This window comes from Eimeria tenella, genomic scaffold, assembly GCF_000499545.2.
Source record: "Eimeria tenella Houghton genomic scaffold, Eth_scaff101, whole genome shotgun sequence".
Lineage (NCBI taxonomy): Eukaryota > Apicomplexa > Conoidasida > Eucoccidiorida > Eimeriidae > Eimeria > Eimeria tenella.
Window position 1 is genome coordinate 54,055 of NW_013541460.1, and position 24,633 is coordinate 78,687.

Genomic DNA, 24,633 nt, shown 5'->3' on the forward strand with positions numbered 1-24,633 from the left:
AGCGATCAGACGAATGCACCGCCTCAACAATTCAGAGTTGCAGCAGCCGACGCTGCTGAGGCAGAAGCTACTGCTACCACTGCCTTCACTGCATTTGCAGCTCTCTATAACCTGCTGCAGGAGAAAAGGATTCGCTGCTGCTGCAGCCAGAGGGCACAGCTCGTCGCAGCGAAGCAGCGGAAGCAACGTTGAACAGTTTTCCCTTTTATTCGTGAAGAAACAACAAACCAAAAGCCAAATGCGCTTCTTTCGCAGCGGCTGTGTCTGCGATCGTCGCTGCTGAGGCTGCCGCGCCTGCAGCGTTTGCCTCTGCACCTGTTGCACCTGCAATTGCTGTTTCTGCAACTGCTGTCTCTGCAGTCGGTGCAACTGGTCGCAATTACCTCTTGCCCTGCCTGCGAGAAAGTCTCCAAGCATTGGGCTCCTCGAACCTGTTGTAAAGAGGTTCGATACGCTCCCGCATCTTCCGGCGGGAGAGCCGCTGTTGGTCTGCCTGCATCGGAAAACAGTCGCGACATCAGGACCAGCAAATATGCCATGCCAATAGCCTTCCACAGCAACGACAGGCAGTAGCAGCAATGCAACATAGGGTAGACTGGTAAAGCTAATAACTGCAGCAGCGGCATCAGGAGCAGCATGAGTAGCAGCAGAGAGGCTGCACCCGCAGCACCAAACATACAGGCTTGAAGAGCTTTGGAGCGACGTCGCACAGCCAGAGGGGTTCTATGGTGCAGCAGTCTCGCAAGTACTCCTTCGTTGTCAAGACAAGCTCATGGTAAACCAGCCACTCGGGGTTCCTGCAAAAGAGCAGCATCAACAATGCTACGAGATTCAGCAGTTGATCCAGCAAAGCAGCAGCTACAGACCACTTAGCTGCAAAATGTCTCGAAGTGGAGGACAATCGACAAAGCAACAGCAGCAGCAAGCCAAACCCCCGCAAAAATTAAAAACAGCAGCATCAACAAATACCTGTTGTACAAGGCACTCGATGGGTGCATGAACACTTGCTGATGGTCTACAAGGGTTCGATATCCCTCTTGAGGATCCACCCGGCAAGCATGACGGAAGAAACCGGCGCATATGCAACGGCCTGAAAAAGTTATTAAGAGCAGCAACAGCATCTGCAGAGACGGTCTATTGATAGATGATTTTATCATGTGCACAGCCAAAGCTAAACGAACAGATAACGCTCAATCTGCCGAACCTGATGCAATTGTTCAGCTTCGTGGCAGCTAGCAGTAGCAGCAGACTTAGCAACATTGCTCACAGATTCGCTTGTAGTCCTTTCCCGCAGATATGATGTCAAGTTTGTATCTGTCCATAATAGATATAAGCTGCTTTCTCACATCCTGGGCCCTTCGCAATGCGCGGTGCTAAAAAGCAGCCAAAAACCAAAGGCATTAAAAACAAAGCTTCACGTACTGCTGCCCAGCAAGACTACTGCATGAAACGGGGACACGATGTCGTCCGGGGAAGCACCCCTCCCCATTGGCAGCTTTGAAGTGTGAGTAGACCTAAAGAATGCGCTACATCAGTTCAGTTTCCTTCGAGTGAAAAAAGATAAAGAGCAGCAGCGATGGACTGCGAGGAAAGGAAAATGAAGAGCAGAAGCAATGGACTCGAGCTAGAGCCCTCAACAAATCTAACCTGTATAAAATTCTCATAGCACCAGGCGTTGCTGAAACGGTTTCGCTGCCATGCACGATAAAGCTCCAAGTAAGTGATGTGGTCCCCTTCGGGCTGATGAAAGCCACTTTTCTTTTGGTCAGCCAACGCCTGCCGGTCCTGTCAAAATGTAAAAGAGCAAAGCCAAATGGAAAAAGTACATAAGCTGCAATAGCATTAACTTTGAAACCCACGCCTCGAACTTTGAAAGTTAAAAACGGGACGTTCACGGCTTCTCTGGGCACCGCCGCACACTACAGAACCAGCGCAACGTCCGTCCGTGGGACTGTCGGGATATTTTTGCTATTGTAATCGGTACACAGCGACTCTCATTCAACTTTGGGCAGTGTGTTGCCTAAAGCTAAGGTACCTTCGGTCTGTAGAACACGTTTTGAACCGAAAGCATGGCGACAATGGTGATGATCTCGTCACTGCACTTCAAGTCAACAGAAGTAAGGAGCATCTTGCTGAGCTGCGGCTCCATGGGAAATTCAGCCATTTTCCTGCCGAGCTTGGTGAGGAGGCCCTCATCGTCGAGGGCTCCCAGCTCAAACAGGGTTTCTAATGAATTGATTAAAGTCTGCACGGGGGGAGGGTCCATGAAGTCAAAGTTTAGGAGATCATTCACTCCCATAGCCTTCAGCAACAATACTGTGTTTTCCAGATTCGTTCGTTGAATTTCAGGCACTGCCGTTGGCAGCATCTCGCAACGGTATGCAGCTTCTGTGTACAGCCGGTAGCACTTCCCGGGCCCTGCGCGCGTGCATACAAGTGCATGTGCATGCTAACTGCAGGTAGGCACATACCCAGAAAAGCTGGGAATGCACAATCCACGTTTGAGGGGAATGACCAAATGTCCCCTGACACTCACTGCACAACACACTAAGAAGTGAACGCTGCTGCGCCAATCACAGAAGAAGCAACCATACAGAGCGAATAATGCAAAAGTTCAGCACTTGGACACGGAGCTAGGTCTCCAAGGTCGAGATTCCGGTATTACCTGTGCGGCCAGCACGACCCGCACGCTGCCGAGCATTTGCCTGGCTAATGGGGGCAACTGTCAACGCATCCATCCCAGACTTGGGGTTATACATTTTCACCTTTGCGAACCCCGGGTCAATCACAAAATATATCCCTGCACGCGCACACACACCCTAGATCCAAAAACCCATAAGCCGACACTGTTAGCAATTTTCAGCTAACACCTACTATATAAACGGTGTGAAGCCGCTATACACTTGCATTCGATGCCTAAGTTGTGAACATGCAGAATGACCTCAGCAGCTGCGGCAACAGGCAGACCGCTTCTCAGTCATAGTGAAAAATTAAAGCTTAATCCTCTAACTGTGAACACTCTGAGTACGAGCCTAACCGTCAATGGTAAGGGACGCCTCCGCAATATTTGTAGCAACAACGCATTTCCTGCAGCCGGGGGGTGCAGGATCAAAGATCATAGTCTGAACTTCAGAAGGAAGGGCGGAATAAACTGGCAAAATGATAAGGGGAGGGGGATTAGCGGATTCCAGTCTCTGCATGCGTTCATGGAGGGTTTGACACGTGGTGTCAATTTCCTCCTGGCCAGTAAGAAACAGCAATATGTCCCCAGGGGGCTCGCAAAGGTGAATCTGGAGGACAGTAATCAATGCCGCTTCCACGTAGTCCGTCTCTGGTTCCTTTGTGTATAGAATTTCCACAGGAAATGTGCGTCCTGGGATCGTGAAGATGCTGGAGTTGAAAAAATAGTTTGAAAACTTCTCAGCGTCCAACGTTGCAGACGTCACGATCAGCTTAAAGTCTGGTCGCTGCCTGCAGCACTCCTAAAAATATACAAGCAGGACAGCAAACCTTATCGTCAGGGGCACGAGTGCAAAAGCAATTCAAAACACAGCGTGTATGGGCAAGCAGAAATGGTTTAACACCTTGCACTGGCGGGCGAAAAGAAGGCAGCCAGAACAGACCAATGTGGCCATAGGGTGGCGAAGGAAGAAGTGACAAAGCAAAGAGAAGAAGAACCAAAAAAGAAGCATGCAAAAGTGCTGTAGAGAGGGTATCTGTCGCCTGCGCTGTAGTGCACGCAGCCGTCACCAGCCTCCCCCGTTAATGTACCGCTTCTGAAAGAAACAGGACCGCTAAAGGAGACGCTGTGAAAAGGCGTGCTCCTACACACTGCGGAGGCAGGAAACCTAGGCAGTGGCGAGAAAGCGGAGAAAGCCAACGATCAAAAAGAGAAATCATCACAGAGACACGCAGAAACGTGAATCGCGTAGACCCCTCCCCTCACAGCTGACCTCACCTCAAACCCATAGCTCTCTTCCCTAAGCTTCCAGCGCTAAAACAAAAGGTTGCGAAGGGCAGCAATTGGCCTCACCTTCAGAAGACCAAAGAGAACATCAGTGCTGATTGTGCGCTCATGAGCTTCATCAAGCATCACCACGGAGTATCTCTGCAGCCTGGGGTCGACCAGCGCCTCTCGAAGGAGCAGACCGTCGGTCATGTATTTAATTATGGTGTCTGGTGAAGTGCAGTCTTCAAAACGAATCGAATAACCCACCTGCGCACAAACCGTTATCTCCTAGCTATCAAGTCTAAGCTCTAATCCAGCAGCCGCCAACCGAGGCTCTGCGCGGCCCAACTTTATTCATGCACGTCATTAACGGGCGCAGAAGTCCCAAACCTGGCCATCAAGGCTACACCGCAGTTGGCACCACTTAGGGCATTTACTGTGATACTGGAAAACCTATTTTGCAGGCTCCGAATTGAAAATTTGGGAGTCTGTAGCCCAAGCTTTCAGCCATCAACCCTACGCCCCCGTCCACACACGCCGTAGGCTCACTTCTTGCCCTAGTCTGCAACCGAACTCTTCTGCCACTCTCTTCGCAACGCTCATTGCGGCAACCCTTCTCGGTTGAGTGCATCCAATGAGCCTCCCAGGGGTGACAAGACCCGCTTCTGCCATGTACTGGGTCATCTGCGTCGTCTTACCTGTACAGGCACCCAAAATCTACACCTTCAAACAGTCCCAAAATGCGATCACAGGTAGACTCCTCAACGTGCCAGCAGAGGCATAAAATACACATGCACACATCCACACGAATATGAACGCATGAAGGCAACGACAAACGACACATTAAAAAAACGAGTGTTTTGAGGCCTTAACACTAGACGTGCACTAAATTTGCAGTAGGACATCACTTGTTGCATGCACGAGGACAATAAACCAAGAAGACACCGCACCACTGCCTGTCTCTCCAATGACAATCAGGACTTGATTTCCCATAATAGCCTTCAGTAGCTGCTCCTTCAATTTGTAGATTGGCAGGGAGCGACGCTGCTCCGCAATAGACAAAGTACTCTTGATCCCAAAGGAAACATTCTTCCCCAAATACAGCCTTTTCCATTCGGGCATTTCGTAACCTGATTCCACACACCAAAAACCAGACCAAAAACCAGACTAAAAAGGCTGCGTATACACGTCAAAATGAGACACGCACAGAGAGCCAGCCAATGCATGCAGCCTATCAAATGCAGGCGCTCGCAAAAGTACCAATATGGGCGGTAGAACTAGCAGATACAGAACCACGTCACCACAAAAGGCAAAACTAGCAACGGCAGTCACATTAGGGACAACAGAACAGCCAACAGCAGCCGCAGCAAAGGCTGAACAAACGGGGAAACAGCAACTCTAGCCTAGACGTACCTGTCTGCCCCAGTCCTTGGAGTGCCTGCGCAATGGTTCTTTCACCCGGCTGAGGGTTCGGGTCCTCCCACGGCCTTGACATATCTTTGGGTATGGAGTCCAGAATGGCGGCTTCTTGTGCTTGTCTGAGAAAGGGCAGCAAGCACACACAGACAAGCACTGGCACATTTTCGGAAGAATGCGTGGACAGAAATGGTCCAATCTGGAATGGATGCACTGAAAATCCACAACTACACATACATACATGCAAGCATTCACACAAAGCCAAGTAAACTGTGAGAGGTGGAAAGGAAACACATCATGAGTGCATACAATAAAGAGCCACAGGTTCATTTTCCTATGCACACATGCCCGTCTGCTTGTTTCTACCGACATCCCTAAGCCCTGTCATCGTGGCTAACTGTCTCCTACCTGACATCTCTCCTCTCCTTCGCAAGGGTCTGCGCAGTCGCTGCGGCTCTGGCCAGAGAACCATCCGGATTCGCCACAATCTTTACTGGGGACAACTGCATGCCTAAAAGCAGGCAACAAAAGGAAAGCGCGTAAGATTCTGCCCGATGGCAATAGAAGAAGCCTATTATACCTGACTAAAACCTCACTTCATGAGCAGCCGCAGCCACCACAACCTGAATTAGGAGCCCATATAGTACCGAATCCTTGAAAGGCTCGGTTACACTGCCTCTCCTTCTACGGCCTGCCCTGGGGTCAGCAACTGCTTTGGGACCTAGATACAAAGGTGCATGCTCTCTCCGCCAGCCCGTAGCTACGATTTCGTACGAGTCTGGCCTACCTGCTCTGGTGGTTTGGCCTCTTAGGAACAGGGGTTCCTCGTCAACCACTTCGATCTCTACGTCCTCCTCGGCCTCCTGCGCTGGCAAGATTCCCCCTGCCTCTTCGTCGTAATACGGGTTTTCTTTACTGCTCACAAGACCGCTGCGCTGCAGCTGCTGGGCCTCCCACTTGTCGTAGTCCGACATCAGCCTGCGCAGAACCCACACCCTGAACTCTGAATCTCAACACCAGACCCAGGCTTAAAACTCCAAGCCTCAACATCAAGGCTGATTAGTGGCTCTGTCAAATATTTGGCCACAAGGTAGTAACGATCAAGTCTGAGAAGGGCCGTGTGTGCAAAAGAAAGCTAAGAAAAAGGCTCGCGTTGAGAGCTTGCACACTTCCTCTTTCTGGAGTATGCGGTCTCTTCTTCTGTGGAGTTCAGGTTAATCTTAACCCCCGTTATCCGACCAAGGCCCTTCTTCTCCAAGGCCTGCGCATGCTCCTCGGCAAGGGATTCAAAGAGCGCGGCACGAGAACCTGCAGCAGCAGTAGCAGCAAGGCAGTACGCCGCAACACAAGAAGCCAATGCCCAGCAACGAAGTGCAAGAAGCTATCACTTGAACCCAGTGGGCATTGGGGCCAAGTAAACCATCCAAACAGACGCACAGGCATGTAAACGCTGCTGAGGGCCGCAGGCAGGAGGGTTCATGGGAAGATGAGGAAGCATGCCACAACAGTGGATGCTGCAGGAGGAGACAGACAATAGTGAGCTTGAGAGAGGACATAATGCACTGAAAGGCAGTATATAACACCGCAAAAATGCATACAAAGACAATCACAGGAAAGCTGGAAAGAGATTGCTTAACACAACACAAGCCTGGGCAAACACACTGCTAAACAGCAACAAAGGCACGGATAAAAAACAGCGGCTGCATCCTATACTGTTCCTACGCCAAAACAACTGCGAATTTTCAAAAGCACTCACAAGAAGTGCCTCCCTGAAGGTTCCTCGGCTTGAGGTCTCTGCCTGTTGCCTGATCCACCTCTCTCATTGTCAGCGACAGACGAGTGCCAGCGATTGCATGCACCTTCACCTTCACTAGTTGGCCCTTTCGGACGGCATCACTGAAAATAAAACCAACGCAAGCACAAAGTCTTATCTCCTGCCATGCTCGTGATCTGTACACCTGTTTCTTCGTGTATAATCTGTGAGTTTGCTCCAACCAATTGTTCGTTATTCACAACTTCCAGCCACAATACATCTACCTCTGCCTTTCAAAAACTTTGTATCCTAGGACTTAAAACCATGACTAGGAAATCCTAGAGCACAAGACCTAAACCCTATCGTTTTCTGCTCATCCTGGTGCCCCTGTCTGTCTTCACTAATCTGCATAGTGCCCCCATCTACACTGGAAACGTCTATCTGCTTTCTGGGCCACAGAAGCTGGGGCTTAGGCTCAATGTAATGAATTCAAAGTTTTGGCTCACGCGCTGACGCATGGGCCTCCGTCTGGCCTGCTCATGTCTGCCACATGAAGCAGCCCCTCTCTTCTGCCCTCTGCCAAGTCCAGTTGCACGAAGGCTCCGTACTCCATGACCCTGGAAACGACCCCGTCATATATCCCATACCTTTCCAAGGGGGCCCCTCTCTTCCCGCAGAAGTTCAGGCTTTCACCTGCTGCACCTGTTGCTGCAGCCGCTGTTCCTGCTGCTCCTGAAGCCCCTCCAATAGGCAACGCGTTCGCGCCTGTCGCGCTTATCCCGCCCTTGCTGCTGCTGTTGTGATCTCCTCCCCAATACCCCTCCTTGGCCCTTTTAAAGGCTTCCTGCTGCTCTCGCATCAGTTCTTTATCGTCCTTCTCCTGCTGCAGCAGTCGCTGCGCTGCAGCAGAAAGAGGCGCGTTATCATCGGGCCGCGCCAGCTGCAGCTCAGGCCTGTCGAATCTGTTCTGCATGCAGAGACCCGGAAATTTTAACTCCTTCTCTGTGGGTGGATGATGCGAAACTGAAAAAGCTGTGGTTGGCAGAGGCTTGCTGCCGTTAGTGCTGCTGCCGGGGGCAGAAACTTGTTCATCTTTGGAGTCTTTTACTGGAGACGGCGAGACACCGTTCTTGCCGTCTTTGACCCCTGCGCCGCTGCTGCCACTACTGGTACTGGCAGTCGCTGCTGCCGTTTTCGCTTTTTTGCTTCTCGCTACAAACTTTGAAATCGACGTGTACAGACTGACAGCGAGAGCCTGAGTCACCGCGGAGCCGTTTGCCTTCAGCTTGGCCCGGAACTCCTCCAGAGACTGTGACTCTTCTCCCAAGTGTAGGACGAACTCTGCCAAATCCTATAGCCAAATGAGACAGCACAAAGGCAAAGGAAGACCAACAGGGTTTATGGGCACTTGAGGAACAGTGTTGACATTTCCATATCAGACAATGTCGATAACTCCATTCCGTAGATATTGGTGAAGGCATCGCTCTAAATGCAGCGCCGATGTTCATGTGCTTAGTGCTACGAGCTACATTACCTTGTCGCTGATCCCCCAATGGTTGTGCAACTCTGTTGCAATGCGTGAAACGAGGCTGAGTCGCTCTAGCTGCTCCATCGTGACCCTCAGCCGTCGTTGTCTTTCCTGGGTCCCCTAATGTTACAGCCCCGGGGGCTTCAAGCCCCCTCTCTAAGGGCTAGTCTAATCTTAGGGACCGTAGAGCCTTAACACGAAACTTTGTTGCCCCAACCTTCGCTGAAGTTGATCTATGCCAGCACATGCTGGGACGGCCCCGTCACTTAGGGATGCGCAAGTTGCGGATGGCTCGAGTGGAGTCAAAAGTGTAAGAAAAACACGAAAAAACATGAATATCTAGGGCGTATATGTTAACTCTTAACTGGGAGCTCTCGCTGCAACAACTGCGGAGGCTGCTGCTACTCGCATGCATGCAGCCCCCCAAAAAGAATGACACAAACGAGCAGTGTAAGTAAGACTATTGTTGTTAATGTATCTCTTTCCATCGAATCTTTCATTTGACTCATGTTAAAGTGAAAGCGCAATCGAACCACGTTGGCAGCTCTGTCATGCACCCAGAGACCCTGGGAAAGACAACAACGGTCTCGTTTACTACGCAGTAGAAGGACGTTGTAAAATTTAATTTTTATAATTATACTCTCAGAAAGTCAAGTTGTGGCGGCGAAGGGAACAAATATGTAGCGTGCTGTCTTCAGGGAGGGGAGGGTTGCCACCTGGTTCTCTCGTTTGGCTGGGTTACTTTGTACGCTTGCATAATCGGTGTACAAATCGTACTGCTCTCTTTCCGCTTTGGTGGTTGCAGACTTTAAATGTGTCTAGCGCTACAAGCAAATACAACACTGCAGAGACGTTTGTGTAGGTGGCGTGTACTGTGCTACACGCGATGTACTCTTTCTCTGCAGGAAGGTACTTGAAGCAACATATGTAGCTCACAACTTCGGCGGAGCAATGTAGCTCATGTGAGAGTGAGCTTGTCCTGCAGTTGACCTTGATTAAGCATTTCAGGGAAGATGGCAGTTCTTTGCATGTTGCCGGCTAGCCAGACCTACTCACAGAGCGGCCAGAACAGGTCCCCTCACAGCAGTATAAGACTCAGAGTGAGAAAGGAAGCAGGCACAAAATGGTGAAAATCAATGAGCAGTTAACATGCCTCCTCAGAAAAGGCCAAGTGGAGGGCGTAAGAAGGGAAGGAAAACTATGTAGCTTCAAATTCTTCGTCTGCACCTTGAGTCCCTTTGCATTTGTGGGGAAGTCTACTTCTGGCATACCCTGTTGGTGAGCATATCTTAGTACAGGAGCTTTACGAAGTACCTTGGCCTTGAGAGACAGGGACGAGAAACTAGTCAGAGAAAATCATGAGGAATGCATAACACACTGAAGAAGAACCGGAGACTCTTTTCGCGCAGTGGACGTGTATACATGCGGCTCACAAAGAACGGCCACGCGGAACTACGCTTACAGCGTATGTAATATCCTTTGGTAGTTAACAAGAACTGTAACCACGTTCATATCGCACGAAACACGCCATATATGCAGCAAAAGCCACATAGGGAGTATACTTATTTCCATCGCTTCTACGATTCATCTGACGAAATTCCACGGGGGAACTTCCTTTCGGGGTATTTCAGACACATGCTGTAACTGATGCTCGCATGTGAGCAGCAGAGTTTACCCTTGTACTGCTTGCCACTGAAGACGCAGAACTAACGCACGTACTGCTAACATGCTCGTATCCCGCACCTTTATCATACAGTGCCGGACTATGTACATACAATGCCGAACACCTATATCCGAACAACAGATTGGCACCTGTCCAAACATGTCTGAGGCACGTCCGGTAACTATTTCTAATAAGCCATTCTGCATTGATGTACCATCCACCACGTTCGTTATACTCAACTCGTCCGATCGTCATTCTTTTGACGGTTTTGAGGGACTGGAGTTGCCCCGAATTCTTCTGAACAAGAATTTAACCGTCACAGCATGCAAGCTGATGTGCCCCGATCCTGCTTTTGATGTCTGTCTGTCCGTACGCGAAGATGCGATCTTTTTAACTCCCTAGCAGGTGCATGCACTGTGTCCTGAGAAGGCTACAACCCCGCCAACTCCACGTACTATCCTGAGAGTGCTACAACCCCTCCAATGGCACTAATCCTACAGGAACTTTTCCGACGCTACACACTATCATTAGCAGGCCCGCACAATCCATTTGCCTGGGTCATTTCTGCGCTACAAAAACTCTAAAGTTATCCACCACTAACTTTTCTACCTAAACTTGTCTACTACTACACCCGAGCACTTGGCAACTAGTAGCACCCAGGCCGTGTTCACTATGGGGCCGTTCGAACTCCCAACCAAAACGCCGAACAAATAATGAAGCCACCCAATAAACCAGAAATGGAGTCTCGCGTGTTGGCGGCAAGGGAACGAGACGCTGGCTTCCCTCCGCAAGCTGCGGGGTCAGCTCCAGATAGACAACTGCTCTGCCCCCACCAGAGACCCTCTGGCCTCAGATATGTCAAAGAGGGCCCCCCCATCTTCAGGACCCCAATTCTACACCAACAGGGGACCCCACCATCTGCACTGGTATCGCGCCAGCTACCGCCTCCTCACCCGCTCCACCATATATATCTACTTCCCGATGTATAAATTACATAAAATGGCTCGACACCCTTTGTCACTTTGTTGCTCTCAAAGCGCTTCAAAGTCCCCCACGCCTCGATAGTGGGAGAAACGCGCTGGAGCACCATAAACCTCAGGGTGCTAGGGTGGCTGAGGGCTCGTACACGGGTGGAAAGGCGTTTGTATTTCACGTTACTGCTGTTCAGTTTCAACACGATATGTATAGAGGTGTGTACACAACGGGTGGGCGAAAATGCAGTGTCGCACGAGAGGTCGGCGGCTGGCTAGCTGTCTAGACACCGTGGATCCGTAGCTGTTCAGCCCCACAGATTCCCTCTCGCTCGAGAAATTCCTTAACCGCCTGGCGTTGATCGCCCTGCAGCTGGATGATGCTACCGTGTTCGGGGTCCTCTATAACAGTTCCGTTGCAACTAAACTCTTTCTTAAGGGCTCGAACCATCTTCTTCAAGTCGAAGGCCTTGGGCAGACCCTGCACGGTCGTCACACTCTTGCGGCCATTTCGCTGCTGATTTCTTATATCTGCACCCACAAAAAGCGCACAAAGCGACAGGCAACCGAGTTACCCTCTCAGAAACGAGGCTACCTATGCAAACTAGTAAGCGAACACATGTTCCAATCCACTGCTGCGCCACAGGTAGCTTAACATGCAGCATAGTCCAAACTGTGTCATAGTTGAAACCACGTTCGGGATCCTGGGGCTGCGGCTCACGAATGAGATGCGTTGAAGCGTTACCGCCGACACCACCTGCTTTGGTGGTGTCATTGGCGAATGGGTCAGAGACGCCGAGGTTCTGGAGGTCGAGGGACATAAGTGTATCCTGAGCACGAAACAGAGCGAAGGAAACATACTGATAAAGCTTGAGCGGTAAAGCAGAGGAAGAAACAGGTGGCTGTTTCGAAAGCAGATGCAGCCAAGCTGACTAAAGCACCTATATCCGTGGCCAATACGTCAACAAGAATGAATAATATGGATAAGAAATGCTTCCGAAAATGAAAGGAGGCGTGTAGAACACTCCCGTTCGAACTCTGAGTAGTCACAGGACTGACGCCACGACCCGTGATGGATCGCACGAGCCAATGAACTGTACGGTGCCAACTTGGCCAGCAAAAAAAGAAGACACCAGCATCCAGAAGAAGTTTCAAGAGATAGAAAGCGATACTTAGGACAAAAAACACACAAAACACACACAGCGCCCGCCCAACCTGACGCGCACCGCTTCGCGCTGATGCAGCACGCAGTGTATGCCAACCTTGGGTATGACGCAGGAGTAGAGTAGAGTTCCAAAGAGCGCAGCAAGCCGCAAAAACTCGATATTACAAAAAAAAAACAGAGAAACAGAAGGAGTGTCAGCAAAGTAGCAGTGAGAACGAGAAATGCGCGCAGCAGCAGTAGCATCAGCAGCGCCAGCAGCAGTCCACCTCTGCAACAGCTGCAGCGGCACTGCTGCTGGAGGGGTGGGGAGGGGGCTTGCCGATGTACCAGTTGTGGCGCTATTTTTGCTTCTTTGAGCAAAAGGACGATGCTTCCTCATTTGATATGCTTATTGAGACATCTACACTGCTTTTAGAGAGAGGGTAGTGCAACTTCGGCTCCAGTACTGCAATCCCATACATGTGTGAACAGCCAGCCGGCACGGTAGCGCTTCCTGCTGAATTAGAGCTAACTTGGATAACAATGTAAATAGCTGAAAATTAAGAAAAAAACATTTTCGCGTATCTTCAATGGTAATTTGTGCATTTTCAACCTGTGGCAGGCATCCGTTGGTGCGGCCGCAGGTACCACATGCGGGTTCGTTATGTCGAACATTCCGTTTAGTAAAGTGAAGTATGCACTCTACTAAGCATTATTGTTAGCTTCTTGTGCACTTTAAATGGTGTAAGGTGCTTAATTGAGCGCTAAGCGATGGCTACGCTTCATTCCGCGTGTTTGGTGCCCGTGATAGCTTGATGCGCAGCAGATAGTTTTGGGTGCCTTAGGGGCCTGACAAAGAAGGCTTTCTGTAATTCCCAAGTTGAGATTTACTAGGGCTCAATTTACTACCCACTGTCCCCGAGGGGCAAAATGAGGTAGTTAAGCTGACTGGCCGCTACTGCACTGGAAGGCCTGTGGTTCGAGCACACGTGAAACAGTGGGAGGGGGAACTCCAAGTAACGTCAGCCACACGGGCTCTAGGATATTCCACTTGCGCTGCCGTAAGTCACAAGTCAAATACTTCTTGTCTTATCCGGTTATCTCATGGCGGAATTACCGTAGACGCTCTACTGCCAGCCAGCATAATTAGGCGCGCTGAGGCTTTCAGGGCAGTGTACGGCGAGATAACCTCATCATCTTTTCTCCTTGAGCCTATTGGAGTTTCGTTGTGTGTGGTTGAACTGGTGGAGTTCCCTGGGCAAGCTCTTTTGAAGGCGGCCCGACTGCTTCATTTTATGCATCTACATCTTTGTTTACTTCAGATGGTACATCAATCCCCGTTTTCTTTCATGTGCATATTCATAGAGTGTACTTCACAGCTGCAGAGCCCAGCCATAGGGAAGCATCGGGCACTGAAAGCCTTTAGTTTTGGGTGTACGAGTCCTCTTGTCCACCTTCCGGGAGCATTCACCATGTTAGCATTCACGCACAGGCGATGTGAATCTCTCTAAGAGTCGCAGGTGTCAGATGAACGATCGAGCATTAGCAGCAACATGCGCGAGGGTTCTTCTGTCATCCATTGTCACTCGTCTGAGGCCCACTGTTCTCACGCACGAGAAGCATGAAGGCCACTATACACCGAAGGCATCTGGAAAGCACCGGCCTTCACTATAATTCACATTTCTCATTATAGAAGTCACAATCCTTCACAATGCCAACGCCAGCACTTACGGCAGGAAGTAAGAGTCTTCTGTTCCCCAAGCGTGGATTTGCCATTGCACAAAATGCCCAATTGTCCGCAAAGCATTGCTTGCAGCAGCACAGCCAGCAAAAAGGCATCGATGCATGCTCCGCAGTCGCCAACTCATATGCCGTTTTGAGCTGCTCTAACTGTTCCTTTGCATTGACGGCATGCGGCAGATTTGCATGCCGCCTCTCCGTGAAGTTCTCACGGAAGTACTTTACGTAAAGTTCTCACGCAGGTACTTCACATTCACCAGGACAACGTAATAGCCAGACAACCTTGACAACAGACAATTTTGTCCTCCTCAGTAAACATCGGTATGAGCCACGAGTGCATAACTATACTGCGGCATCCATTGAGCCGTACGTTCTTTATGTACTTTCAAATCCCTGTAAGGAATGAAGGCGTCACTACGACGCTCGGTACATCTTTTGAATTGTTCTGTCGGCCCAGATTCACTCTTTCTCCGGTGACCACGCTCCGGTATCCGTCTCGAGCACAACTGTGTGTGAGGCGGGTGCAAAGGCACCCTTCCATATTAACCCTCAACATGTATAGCAATGCCATGCAGCCACGTCATTGTACAAGAAGTCTACAGATGCTGCGTACCCGCACCTGTTTTTTTACGGCGCCCGCCGCCGATGTGATTCGAACACTCGCAGTGATGCAGAGATGTTTCGGACTAATGCTAAGCTGGATGGACGTGTGGATTAGTTCGACAGCAGCTAGTGGTGGGGACGTTGCGAGGCGGTCAAGTGTGTTGGTATACAAACATTCATGATTTGGATGCATCAATTTGAAATATCTAGCACCCAAATGCCCCTCGTCCCACCTCTGTCTCTAAAAGCGGCTCACTGACTGCCCATTTTTATATAGTGGCTCGATGACAAACAATATCTCTTAAGCTTTGTTGAGGCAAGAATCAAAGCGCAGTCCAGCACAATTACACTCTGGTTTCCAACAAGGCACTGAAATCCGAAGACATATCGCAATAATGGCCGCTCCAGTCAGGCAAGCATGACCCGTACTCTCTAAAACACGCAGCTGCACAGAAAAGCAATCTTCATCAAACCAGTTTTTGTTTATGGATGAGGCTCGTATTGATTGCGTCCACTCACACACGAATAACACAAGAACTGTAGATATTCATCCTGTGCAAGCGACCAGATTCAGTCATAAACGTGCTAATGGCATTGTAGATATTTGTTTCGAAGGGTTCAAATGAGTCAGGCTGATGTGTGCCCCAAACCTATCGCTTGATCCTGCCCGTCTCCATAGTCGCCTCCATCCCCATTTTATCCAGGACATAGCAGACACCATTAAGGAAGGCCCAAGAGGTCTTTAAAGCTCGAAAATATGGATGATGCATATAAATGAAATTAAGTTGAGGAAAAAATGCTTTAAAAATAACAAACATACAAAAAATATGTATTCATGTGTATAAAAGAAGAAAAGAAGTAAGATACACTCAAGAAAAACAAATTATAACGATGAATGAAAAAACTGAGAAATGAAGTAAACATGAAAATGAAAAACTGAGGGGAAAATATCTCCAGTAAACTTTACACATGTATACAGATGAAAGCATTTGAATTAATATGATATAAAAACAAGTAGACTGAAACTGTGAGAGTAAATGTAAGAAAACAACGGGGAAAATCATAGGCGATTAATTATATGGGCAAATGCTGAACAAATAAATTAATGGTGAAAATTCAAAAAATAAATGCACCTATAGATAGGTGGCTAGTAGGAGGTAAGTATTTCACCGTCAATTAGGGTATGCAATAGCTAGTTCTCAGTAGGGGGACATGAAAAGAGTAAAAAGGAAGAGAAACACTAAATACATGTACAAACGTTCAAATAACTGGCACAGATATAGCGAACAGGAGGGAAGCATGTGACGTCATAGAAAAAGATAGACTAGGAGGGAGAATCAAGGGCAACTGCTGTTCGGGTAAGAATATAACGAAAGGAAGAAGCAATTGGAGAGTAGACAAGGGCTTAGGTAAGCAGATGAGCTACACATAACAAATGAATGATTAAGCAACTAAATTCATATACGGTCAACATGGCATATTGTTACTACTACCAGCAATTGCACAACAAGCACGCATACACGGGAGAACTGGACACAAACAGGGAGATCTTGAGGCACTGAGGGAAATTTATTCGATAGAGAAGGACTGCCAGCGACTCCCGCTATAAAAGACGTAGCAGCTGATGCACTGCGGAGGTGAACACGAGCGGGAAAGCAGAGTAGCAGAAACACAGCAGCAGATCAACAGCGACAAGCCTCAACCATCACGATGCCGGCGACAACTGCTGAGGTGGAGGTGTCTCAGCAAGACAACATAGCAAGGATTCACGGTGAAAAAGAACGCGAACACATTCCCGAGAGGGCCATCAGAGTCATGTGGGATACGAATAAGCTGCAGTGCATATCATACTAATGAGGACAAGCTTGGGGTTCTGTCGCGTTTGCTGCTTTTTGAATTAAGTATAATGAGAGCGCTGAAAGGAACCTGGCTCTTGCAGCAGATTATATCAAGACGCCTTGCTCGTAGGCCAGGGTTTGGAGTTGGCAGTACCAAAACAGATCGAAGGGCTCCCTGGCGGACGAACGAAATAAACCAGCGACAAGTATGTTTCCTTTAGGCTACCAGGTGTCTTTGTCTTTGGGAGACATGTGTGCATATATGCCATAAGCTAGAGATACAATGCAGCGACTAAGCTTTGCCTACTTCACTACAGCTACGGCATCAACCCGGTGGCAATTCCCCCGTCAGGGGCAGCGAAGCATATCTAGTAAAGATAGAAGTGAGCCGATGGCTTCAAAGCTTAACGAGAGACGAACGTGCTGCCTTGAGTAACAGAACACCTATTCAAGTTTCATTTTTGCTAGTTCAGGACTTAGTTAACCTAGCCCTTGTGTGCCCTGATACCTCGGCAGGTCGTCACGAGTGCATGCCAATAGCAAATCTGCTTGAAGTACTGTAGGCAGGCCATCAGGAGTATTGGCCAAAGGAAAATATGGTGAAAATACTGTACAGAAGCCTGAGGGCTTCTGGAGCGTCCTGTAGTGGCTGACAAGCCATCGAATAATTGCCAACAAATAATGCGCGAAGGTGCTGGTCAACCCTTCTTACAGGCACGCGATGACCAGATAGAGCTAGCACTGCACCACAGCAAAAAGCCCCGTGCTACTCATGGGCCAATGCTGCCCATGCAACGTCCTAGAGAAACTGAACCATAGAATAATGCTTCACCAGCTTCATGAGATTTACACAGTGAAAACGGCCGGCAATAGCGAATGCGGCTGGAATTTTATTTCGGCGGTGCAGCGGAGACCTTGAACCCCATGAAGTATAACCTTGTTGAGAAATCCGATTGATTTCTGCAGCCCCTTGGACAGGAGATATTGGCCCTGACTCAAACCTGGCACTTTTCTCATATGCCCACTCATTCGTTTTTCCTACCTGTGCTGTCTCTTGTCGTGTGCAAGATCCAGCAGAGTCTGTGTATGGATCCTGGCGGCACGTGTTAGCTGCCTGCTGGCAAACGTCCCGAGCTCCTCTGCACAATGTACTTTATCTTCCCTCTCATCATCCAACATAGTTCCTCTTCACCCTTTGTAATATGCGTTGAATTTGCGAGCGTCCGTTCTTCGCTCGCAAATCATGAGTGTAGATTTATGAATTCCACCAATCATGCTTTTGTGACCTTACTCCTGCGTTTAGTGCTGTTTTGAGGGACTGAGTGCAGCGAGGCGATACACGAGACCAGCGTCAGGAGATACTTTTGGAGGACAGCAGCGCAAGCGCTGTCCTCCATTACTGGAGAAGTTGGACCCTGTATAATTGCTCTTTTATATGCACGTCTTAGTCTGAACAGAACGGAACTAGGCCTCCAACACAGTCGGCATTCAAGATTTTGGAGCACTAGGGACCAGCCCGTTTTTGAGGGCTCCGGAGCAGCGGAAACCTTTCATATTGTGCTGAATTCTAGACAGATTTAGGGTCAGCACATGAACATTCCACACATTGTCCTTTACAGAAATGATTGCTTTCCAGAAATAAGAATCTTGACCACTAAAACAACCACGCAAACCGTCAGCGACCGTTAGACCCGTTCCTCTGCTACCCAAACCAGCTGGCTGATGGAGGCTGAGGGGCAGTTTCATCTTCTTCTCTTTTTTGCCGCCTAAAATGACTATTATTGCATTATTTGATAGCTTTTTTGGAATAAGTCCTCCCAAACCTGCAGTTTCCCAGCGGGACAAGAACCGTAACAGTAGGTGAAGGTGGGGATCCATATCCCGCAACAAATTGTCGTTAGTTAACGTCTCATCTGCGCGAGGCTTGTGAGCCAAAGTCTCCTAGTTTTGATGTCAAACCTTTTGGTAGACTTTTCACGAGGATCCAGAGGCCTCAGTAAGTGGTCACTTGCGTCTCGTCTGCGCCGTGCGTGAGCGACCGACACAAAACCGTCGTTTCCCCTCTCGCCCAAGACTCTATGGTTCTTCAGATTGTTTTTCTCAACGCTTCTACTCCTCCTGTTGTGATTCCTAACGGTGGTAGCTTCACAGCTCTTACACCAGTGTGCGCACCCCACCGAGGTGCCAAGTGCTCACCCGCTTCCATGCGCACCCCCATCTCAAGGTGCGTCGCACGACGTCTTTAATTGTCCCACAAATGTTGCATTTCACAAATGTTGTAGATCAGTCTTTGTGGTTCCTCCCCACACAATTTCTAAGCTTTTACCATGTTCCCTAATTTTAAAGTGTCGAGCACCCGAGGTAGTGATGTGTCTTCTGGAGTAATTCTGTATGCATCATGAATATAACCAGTGTGGAGCTATAACCCATAGGCCTGTACCTTACGAAAAATTTTCTAGTTATATATGTCCCGCTTTTAAATTGTAATGTGTAGTGTGCCATCACATCTCAGTACAACGGAAAAGCCAATAGCAGTTAGGGCCTGAGATCCGTTAAAGTGGATATTCATGGCGATACATTGGTGGCTTTGTTGCTGCTCATGTGATCGTTCTCTTTATTAAATTTACTCCAAGCTGCTCTGGAGACCAGCTACCGTTGCAGTTTTCGATCCAGTCCACAAGGATTAATCAAGCGTACAGGACGGGAGAGCTTGCCAATAACTGCTCCCCACCAGCACGAGCACCCTGGTGAGACGGCTTAAGCAGCTATTCATAAAAGGCCGTTTCGGCTAGCTAGGAAGAAAAAATGTTTGACGGGACAGTGGACGCGGCTGAGGCACAAGCGGCTAGCAAATGTATACGTATACAATCTAGCTTTTGCGGAAGTATTTCGTTTTATTCTTCAGAAGCTAAACGATCAAGATACAGGTTGCTCCAGAACCCCTGAAGAGGAGGTAGAAACGTTCGCGCATAAATTAAAGCCGGGGTCTCCTGTCGAACCGAAGGAACCACTAGCTACAGAGTAGGAAAAAGGAGCTAGCGGAAGGTACAAAGCAAGATGGTGCATAAGAGAGGTGGAGGAAGGTTTGCATTGTTTCCTGGCGCACTCTCGTAAACAGATATTAGACGCTGAGAGACCCCTCTTCTTGGACTTCCAGTGCTTAAGCTGGCATGAAGGAACTAAGAGAAGGGAGCACAGCACACGGGGACCAGTAAAATGGATTCTTGCACCAAAGAGCAGACAGAATGTACAAACAAAGCGTTAGGAACCAGCAAATCCAGCACCCAGAACACTGTCTCGAGGACATGGGCACCGTCTATTCCGCAGGCAACGGAGTTTTGTAGGAAGCAACATTTTTTCCTGTGAAGCAAATGTACTTCTTATCCGGAAGTTTTTCATACCAATACGCAGCTTCAGAAATTAACCACCGGAGGAGTCGTAACGACTCAAAAACTCAAAGTTGATCGTTCCCCCTGTCTACAATATTGTGATTTTTATAAGCGACCCTGGCTTGGGGTGGATCGCCATGCATAACTCCTCCCTACATCAGAATCCTCGCATCCCTCGGTTTGTCCCTTCAGAGATGCGCACAGAACTTGCCTAGCGCCTGCGCACGAAGCACTATGACGGTTTTAACCCAACGGCCTACACAACGTGCAGCGGGGACACCGCCAATATTTTGTGGTAATGCAATTGGCTGTATGCTCTCGTGGAAAAGGCCGTTTGGACGTGGGCGGCTTTGCATACACGGAGGTAAAGCATGGCTGGCATGAGCCACTGTCGAGGTAGAACGGCAACCGTTAAGCTACTACGTGTAAGCTGTTCTAGAAGGACCCAAACAAAGTTGGAAGGCGACGCACTTTTGCCACGCTGAGGCTCTGTGGGGTACCAAAGCCTCCAGCAGTCGGCATCAACACAGAAAAGCTGTGGATTCCCCTCAAGCCCCTTTGGCCGGATTCCACGAGTTTAGGAACCATAAAGACCCTGAAGACAGAAGGGATGCAGCCGTACTCCGACTACAGTGGAAAAGTTCTTCCCGCCAAAAAGTTTGGTATGGCTTGTGAGGAAAGGCAGCTGCCGTTGTTGTAGTGGCCAGAGTTGCCCTGCTCTCTCCATCAGCTCCTCTGCTTCGTCCAAAAGTAAACTGGTCCTATATATTATGGGCTGCCTACTTTGGCCCGATGGCGCGAGCAATGGCTACGACTGAAGTATTGAAGGTGCATTTAAACAATGCAACCGCGAATTTCCTGCTGTACAACTCTGCGTACACGCAACTCCTCCTGCAAGCGGGAAACAGCGCGTAGTGAACGTGTCCCCCGCTAGAGAACTTCTGCTCGCACGCACGTATTACTGTCTGTGTAGCGACGCTGCTGGCACAAAATATGGATATAAATTTGCAGGCCTGCCGGAAGAAGGAACCCTACGAGACTAAAACTGTGGAACACCACAGGTAGGCTAAGCTAGCAGTATCTCCATAACAGCGCTGCCTGCCTGTTCTTGAACAGTACGCTTGTGCACAGCTTCAAAACCGCACTCCACAAAATGAAGGAGAAGCGTAACATGAATGCTTGTACGCAGAATGCATTCTTGCAGTTGCGCTCAGACAGTTCAGGCCGTTGCCACTGCGTGGAAATATCCCTACAGGTAAGCTACGATGCACAGGCAAGCCGTATAAATCAAGGTCGACACCTCAGCCAGCCTTCACCATTGTACGGTTCAAAACAAGGTTAAGTTGTGTTAAGTTGTGCAGGACTCAGCACATTCTACCTGCCGATAAAGAAGCTGGGTCGCCACTCCAACCGAGCTTCTTGCTCCAAGAAAAAAAGTGTGATACAGCAAGGACTGTGTAAAGCGTTTCATCATGGTAAGCTTCCGCACTGTGAACGTGAAACGTTGCCAACGCGAAGTATCCCGCGAAACTGGTTGTGCAGCGGTCACGACTCATCCAAATAAACCAAGTGACCGCGACGACCTCACAGGGACAACAGCTACTATGCTACTCTTCGCAACAACCTAAGCAATCCGAGGCCTCGGGCGTAGTGGACTCGTCTTCGCACTGAAAGAATGCTGCTTCAGAGCGTGCTGTCGTAGGTGCAACAAAATCGCCCTGCCAAGCCGCATTATCCATGAGGCAAACTACTAGGATTGCGTTTGCACATGCCACCAAAAAACCATTATCGTCCTTGAATGTTTGTTTAGAGTGAGGCTAGGGATAAAAACGAATCCAAATTGCCGTTAAGGCGGCTTTTCTTCATTTCTGCTTGGCGCTGCAGATCCTCCAATATCTCCCGGCTCAGCCTCTGCGATGTCTGTAAGTACAAACAACAACAGCCATATGTGCACATACGCAAGTACTACGCAGTGCTAAAAGCAAGGACCTCATGACCTACATCATTTGACATATCTCGCCCGCACTACAAGCTCCCACTACCGCAGCAGCGATCCTTGTTGCTGCTGCTGCGATGCAGAGATAGCCCTTACCGTCAACGTGGTCTGCAGGGTGCGGCAGTCAGCAAGTACGTGTCCAAACTTCTGAAGACCGACGCAAGCGCCGGAGGGTAGGAATGCAGCAACTAAAAAGCTGTCTCCACACGTGGCCTCGATCTCTGTTAGGTCCCACACGTATGTGTCTCCAATCTACGGGGGCAAAGAACAAAAGCAAGAAACTGAAGAGGGTTAGAACACTCCAAGCTCGGAGATTTGCTACTGAACGACAACTCTGGCAAACTCCGAAGTTGGTACGGACAACCCGCAAGGATCTACAGCAGAATAGTTAACGCAGACAAAATCATTTTTGTCGTAGGTCAGCTAGCAAACAGCTCCAGTGAAGAGCTCTGCAGAAAGGTGGCAGCCAATGCTGCAGCCAAAAGCCACCATCTTCATCAGACAGTGTGCATCATGAGAGGCGAAGACCGCACCTGGGCAGCCGTGATGAGGATAGGGACCGTGTCTATTGGATAAGGCGTCCCTGCTGCAATTCTGCGTAAACAGAATACACCGAGTGCCAAAAAATACAAGATTCCCAAGAAGTTCGGCACTAAACAGCGCCCCACGGTCTAACAGGATAACAATCAGAGACGGCGTGGAAAGCACGCACGCAAGCCAACAGGAAGACAGGACCGGTCGCAAACAACTAAGGCGCAGATACAAGTTCACTTCTGACGAAGATAGCTCTAGGCAACATCTGGCAAACTGACGAGCTGGCCATTCACTTGACTACGCAGCTGGCCATGCCGTCAGGCTGACCGTTCATCACAGGAAACTTTGTACTCAGTGATGGCTAGCCCCTGGTCCTTCTCGTCTTCCTCTTCTACCATAACGTTCGGTAGCCTGCAAAGACAGAGGCATTGTTGCTGTTTACGAAAACATTTGGGACTATACGCTGAATGCACAAACTAAGGTGCCTGAGCAGTTCCACGAACGCAGCTTCACAAGAGGACCTAGTGGAGCTGCTACTGCTGCTGCAACTGCAGCCACTGCCTCACTTCAAAGCCTTGAGTGCTCCCCATATGGCCAAGCTAACTGCGTCCAGAAGACAACCTCCAGCCCTCAGGACCTGCAAGAGCACACGGGAAACCATGTACTAAGTGAAATGCAATTGTTGACCAATGAGTCAGCTAATCCCAGGCAAAACCAATTTCGGCCCGCAGGCATTAATGCAAACCCTCACAATGACGTCTATTGAGATCCTCCACTGCAGGCGGCCGTCAGGATCCGTCAGGGGTTTGAGGTGTGGCAAGAGCAGCTGCTCGAGCATGGCTTGAAGCAGACTTGAGAGAGAGCTTCCATCTCCTCCCGTAACATCTGCGAGCTCCTGTTCAGCGGCGCCGCTGCATCACAGAACAAAAGCGGGGAACTAGCAACATAAATAGCGCGCGGCTTGGCGTCTCTTTCATCTAAATAATAGGCAATCTGCCTTTGCGGCTGAACACACGAAGTCTACTCACAAGAAGGAAATGCGATCCTACCGTTGCAATGAAGGAAAAAGGAACTGGTCACTGACATGCAAGGGCATCACCGAGATACGGGTAAACATGAACTCGCAAAGGGGTACACATGCGCCAGGGATTGGAGTTCTGTGACCTGTATCCTTACCACCCCACAGAAACAGAGTAAGGCTCCTGGTTGCCGCCGCCACCTGGCAGTATCACGTCAGCCTGCACACCCAAACACACCCAAACACAAGACATCTTAACCACTGTGATCGAAGCCCTCAATAAAGTGTTCTTTCAAGCTAGTACGGAGACTAAAGTCCACGACTCAGGGGTGCCGGCACGAATCGTAGTGCATGAGAATGCGGGACACTGCACCCTGCACTGTCTACGCAGCACCGAAGTAGCGTCTTTTTATTGCTGAATTGTAACAGGATTGCTCCCTGAACGGGATTTACTCAGAAGCGGAAGACGTGATCAGCCTCAGGAACAGGCACGAGCATCGACAGAACACATTGAAGCCCGAGAAGAAAGGCAAAAGCGAAGTGACGGGCTCTCGCTGCAGTTGTTGCTGAGACCAGCGGCCTCTCAAATAAAAGCGAGAGTCGGAGCAACCCACATTACTCGTTTTCGCCCTCTGCACCCCCCTACAATTCTTGCCTAAGCTGCGTCTCTGGTGAGCTCACATCTACAGTGGCAATGACGGTATTCTCCTCTGTCTGAATTGCTGCGCTGCTGCAGCTGAACGGCAGCAAATCGACAGCCAACACTCGCGGCCTCAGCTCAGCTCGACCCCTGCCATCCCCTCTAACCCCACAAGCCACTCCCTCTCTCACGAAGGCGGTCTCAGCACGGCTGATGGCCCCTTGAAAAGAGGAGAAAAACTGAGAGTAGAACCCCGTGGGACGGGAGTGGGGGCCCTCATTGGCCCCTGGTGGGCCCAAACCAGCCGGCCCGAGGGGCCCTTCCTCCACCTCCATCATAGTTCCGCTGCCCACAGGTGCGGGCACCAGCAGTGCGAGAGAGACAGGAATAGGACAAAATGAGACACCGCCGGGTCAAGTCCCCTTATGAAGGGCTGCCCACAGTCTTAGAG

The 24,633-nt window shown here is 49.6% G+C and overlaps 3 protein-coding genes across 3 annotated transcripts; all 3 read right to left on the reverse strand.

The window, feature by feature from the left end:
• Nucleotides 1-379: 379 nt before the first annotated feature.
• ETH_00025360 (pre-mRNA splicing factor RNA helicase, putative) lies at nt 380-8,730 on the reverse strand (the record flags this gene model as incomplete). Its single annotated transcript, XM_013372641.1, has 18 exons — nt 380-493; nt 680-797; nt 970-1,090; nt 1,268-1,373; nt 1,648-1,785; nt 2,036-2,418; nt 2,666-2,800; nt 3,038-3,482; nt 4,034-4,216; nt 4,499-4,647; nt 4,900-5,079; nt 5,363-5,487; nt 5,774-5,876; nt 6,153-6,343; nt 6,535-6,673; nt 7,122-7,261; nt 7,625-8,469; nt 8,653-8,730. 18 exons carry the CDS (start codon nt 8,728-8,730, stop codon nt 380-382), a joined length of 3,693 nt encoding a protein of 1,230 aa, XP_013228095.1.
• Nucleotides 8,731-11,563: 2,833 nt separating this feature from the next.
• On the reverse strand, nt 11,564-12,824 carry ETH_00025365 (translation initiation factor SUI1, putative; the record flags this gene model as incomplete). The annotated part of the gene is made up of 3 exons (XM_013372642.1): nt 11,564-11,811; nt 12,002-12,110; nt 12,543-12,824. 3 exons carry the CDS (start codon nt 12,822-12,824, stop codon nt 11,564-11,566), a joined length of 639 nt encoding a protein of 212 aa, XP_013228096.1.
• An 8,976-nt stretch (nt 12,825-21,800) lies between these two features.
• On the reverse strand, nt 21,801-24,520 carry ETH_00025370 (exosome complex exonuclease, putative; the record flags this gene model as incomplete). Its single annotated transcript, XM_013372643.1, has 8 exons — nt 21,801-21,914; nt 22,087-22,242; nt 22,524-22,584; nt 22,852-22,935; nt 23,091-23,161; nt 23,276-23,435; nt 23,701-23,762; nt 24,224-24,520. 8 exons carry the CDS (start codon nt 24,518-24,520, stop codon nt 21,801-21,803), a joined length of 1,005 nt encoding a protein of 334 aa, XP_013228097.1.
• Between the last annotated feature and the right edge of the window lie 113 nt (nt 24,521-24,633).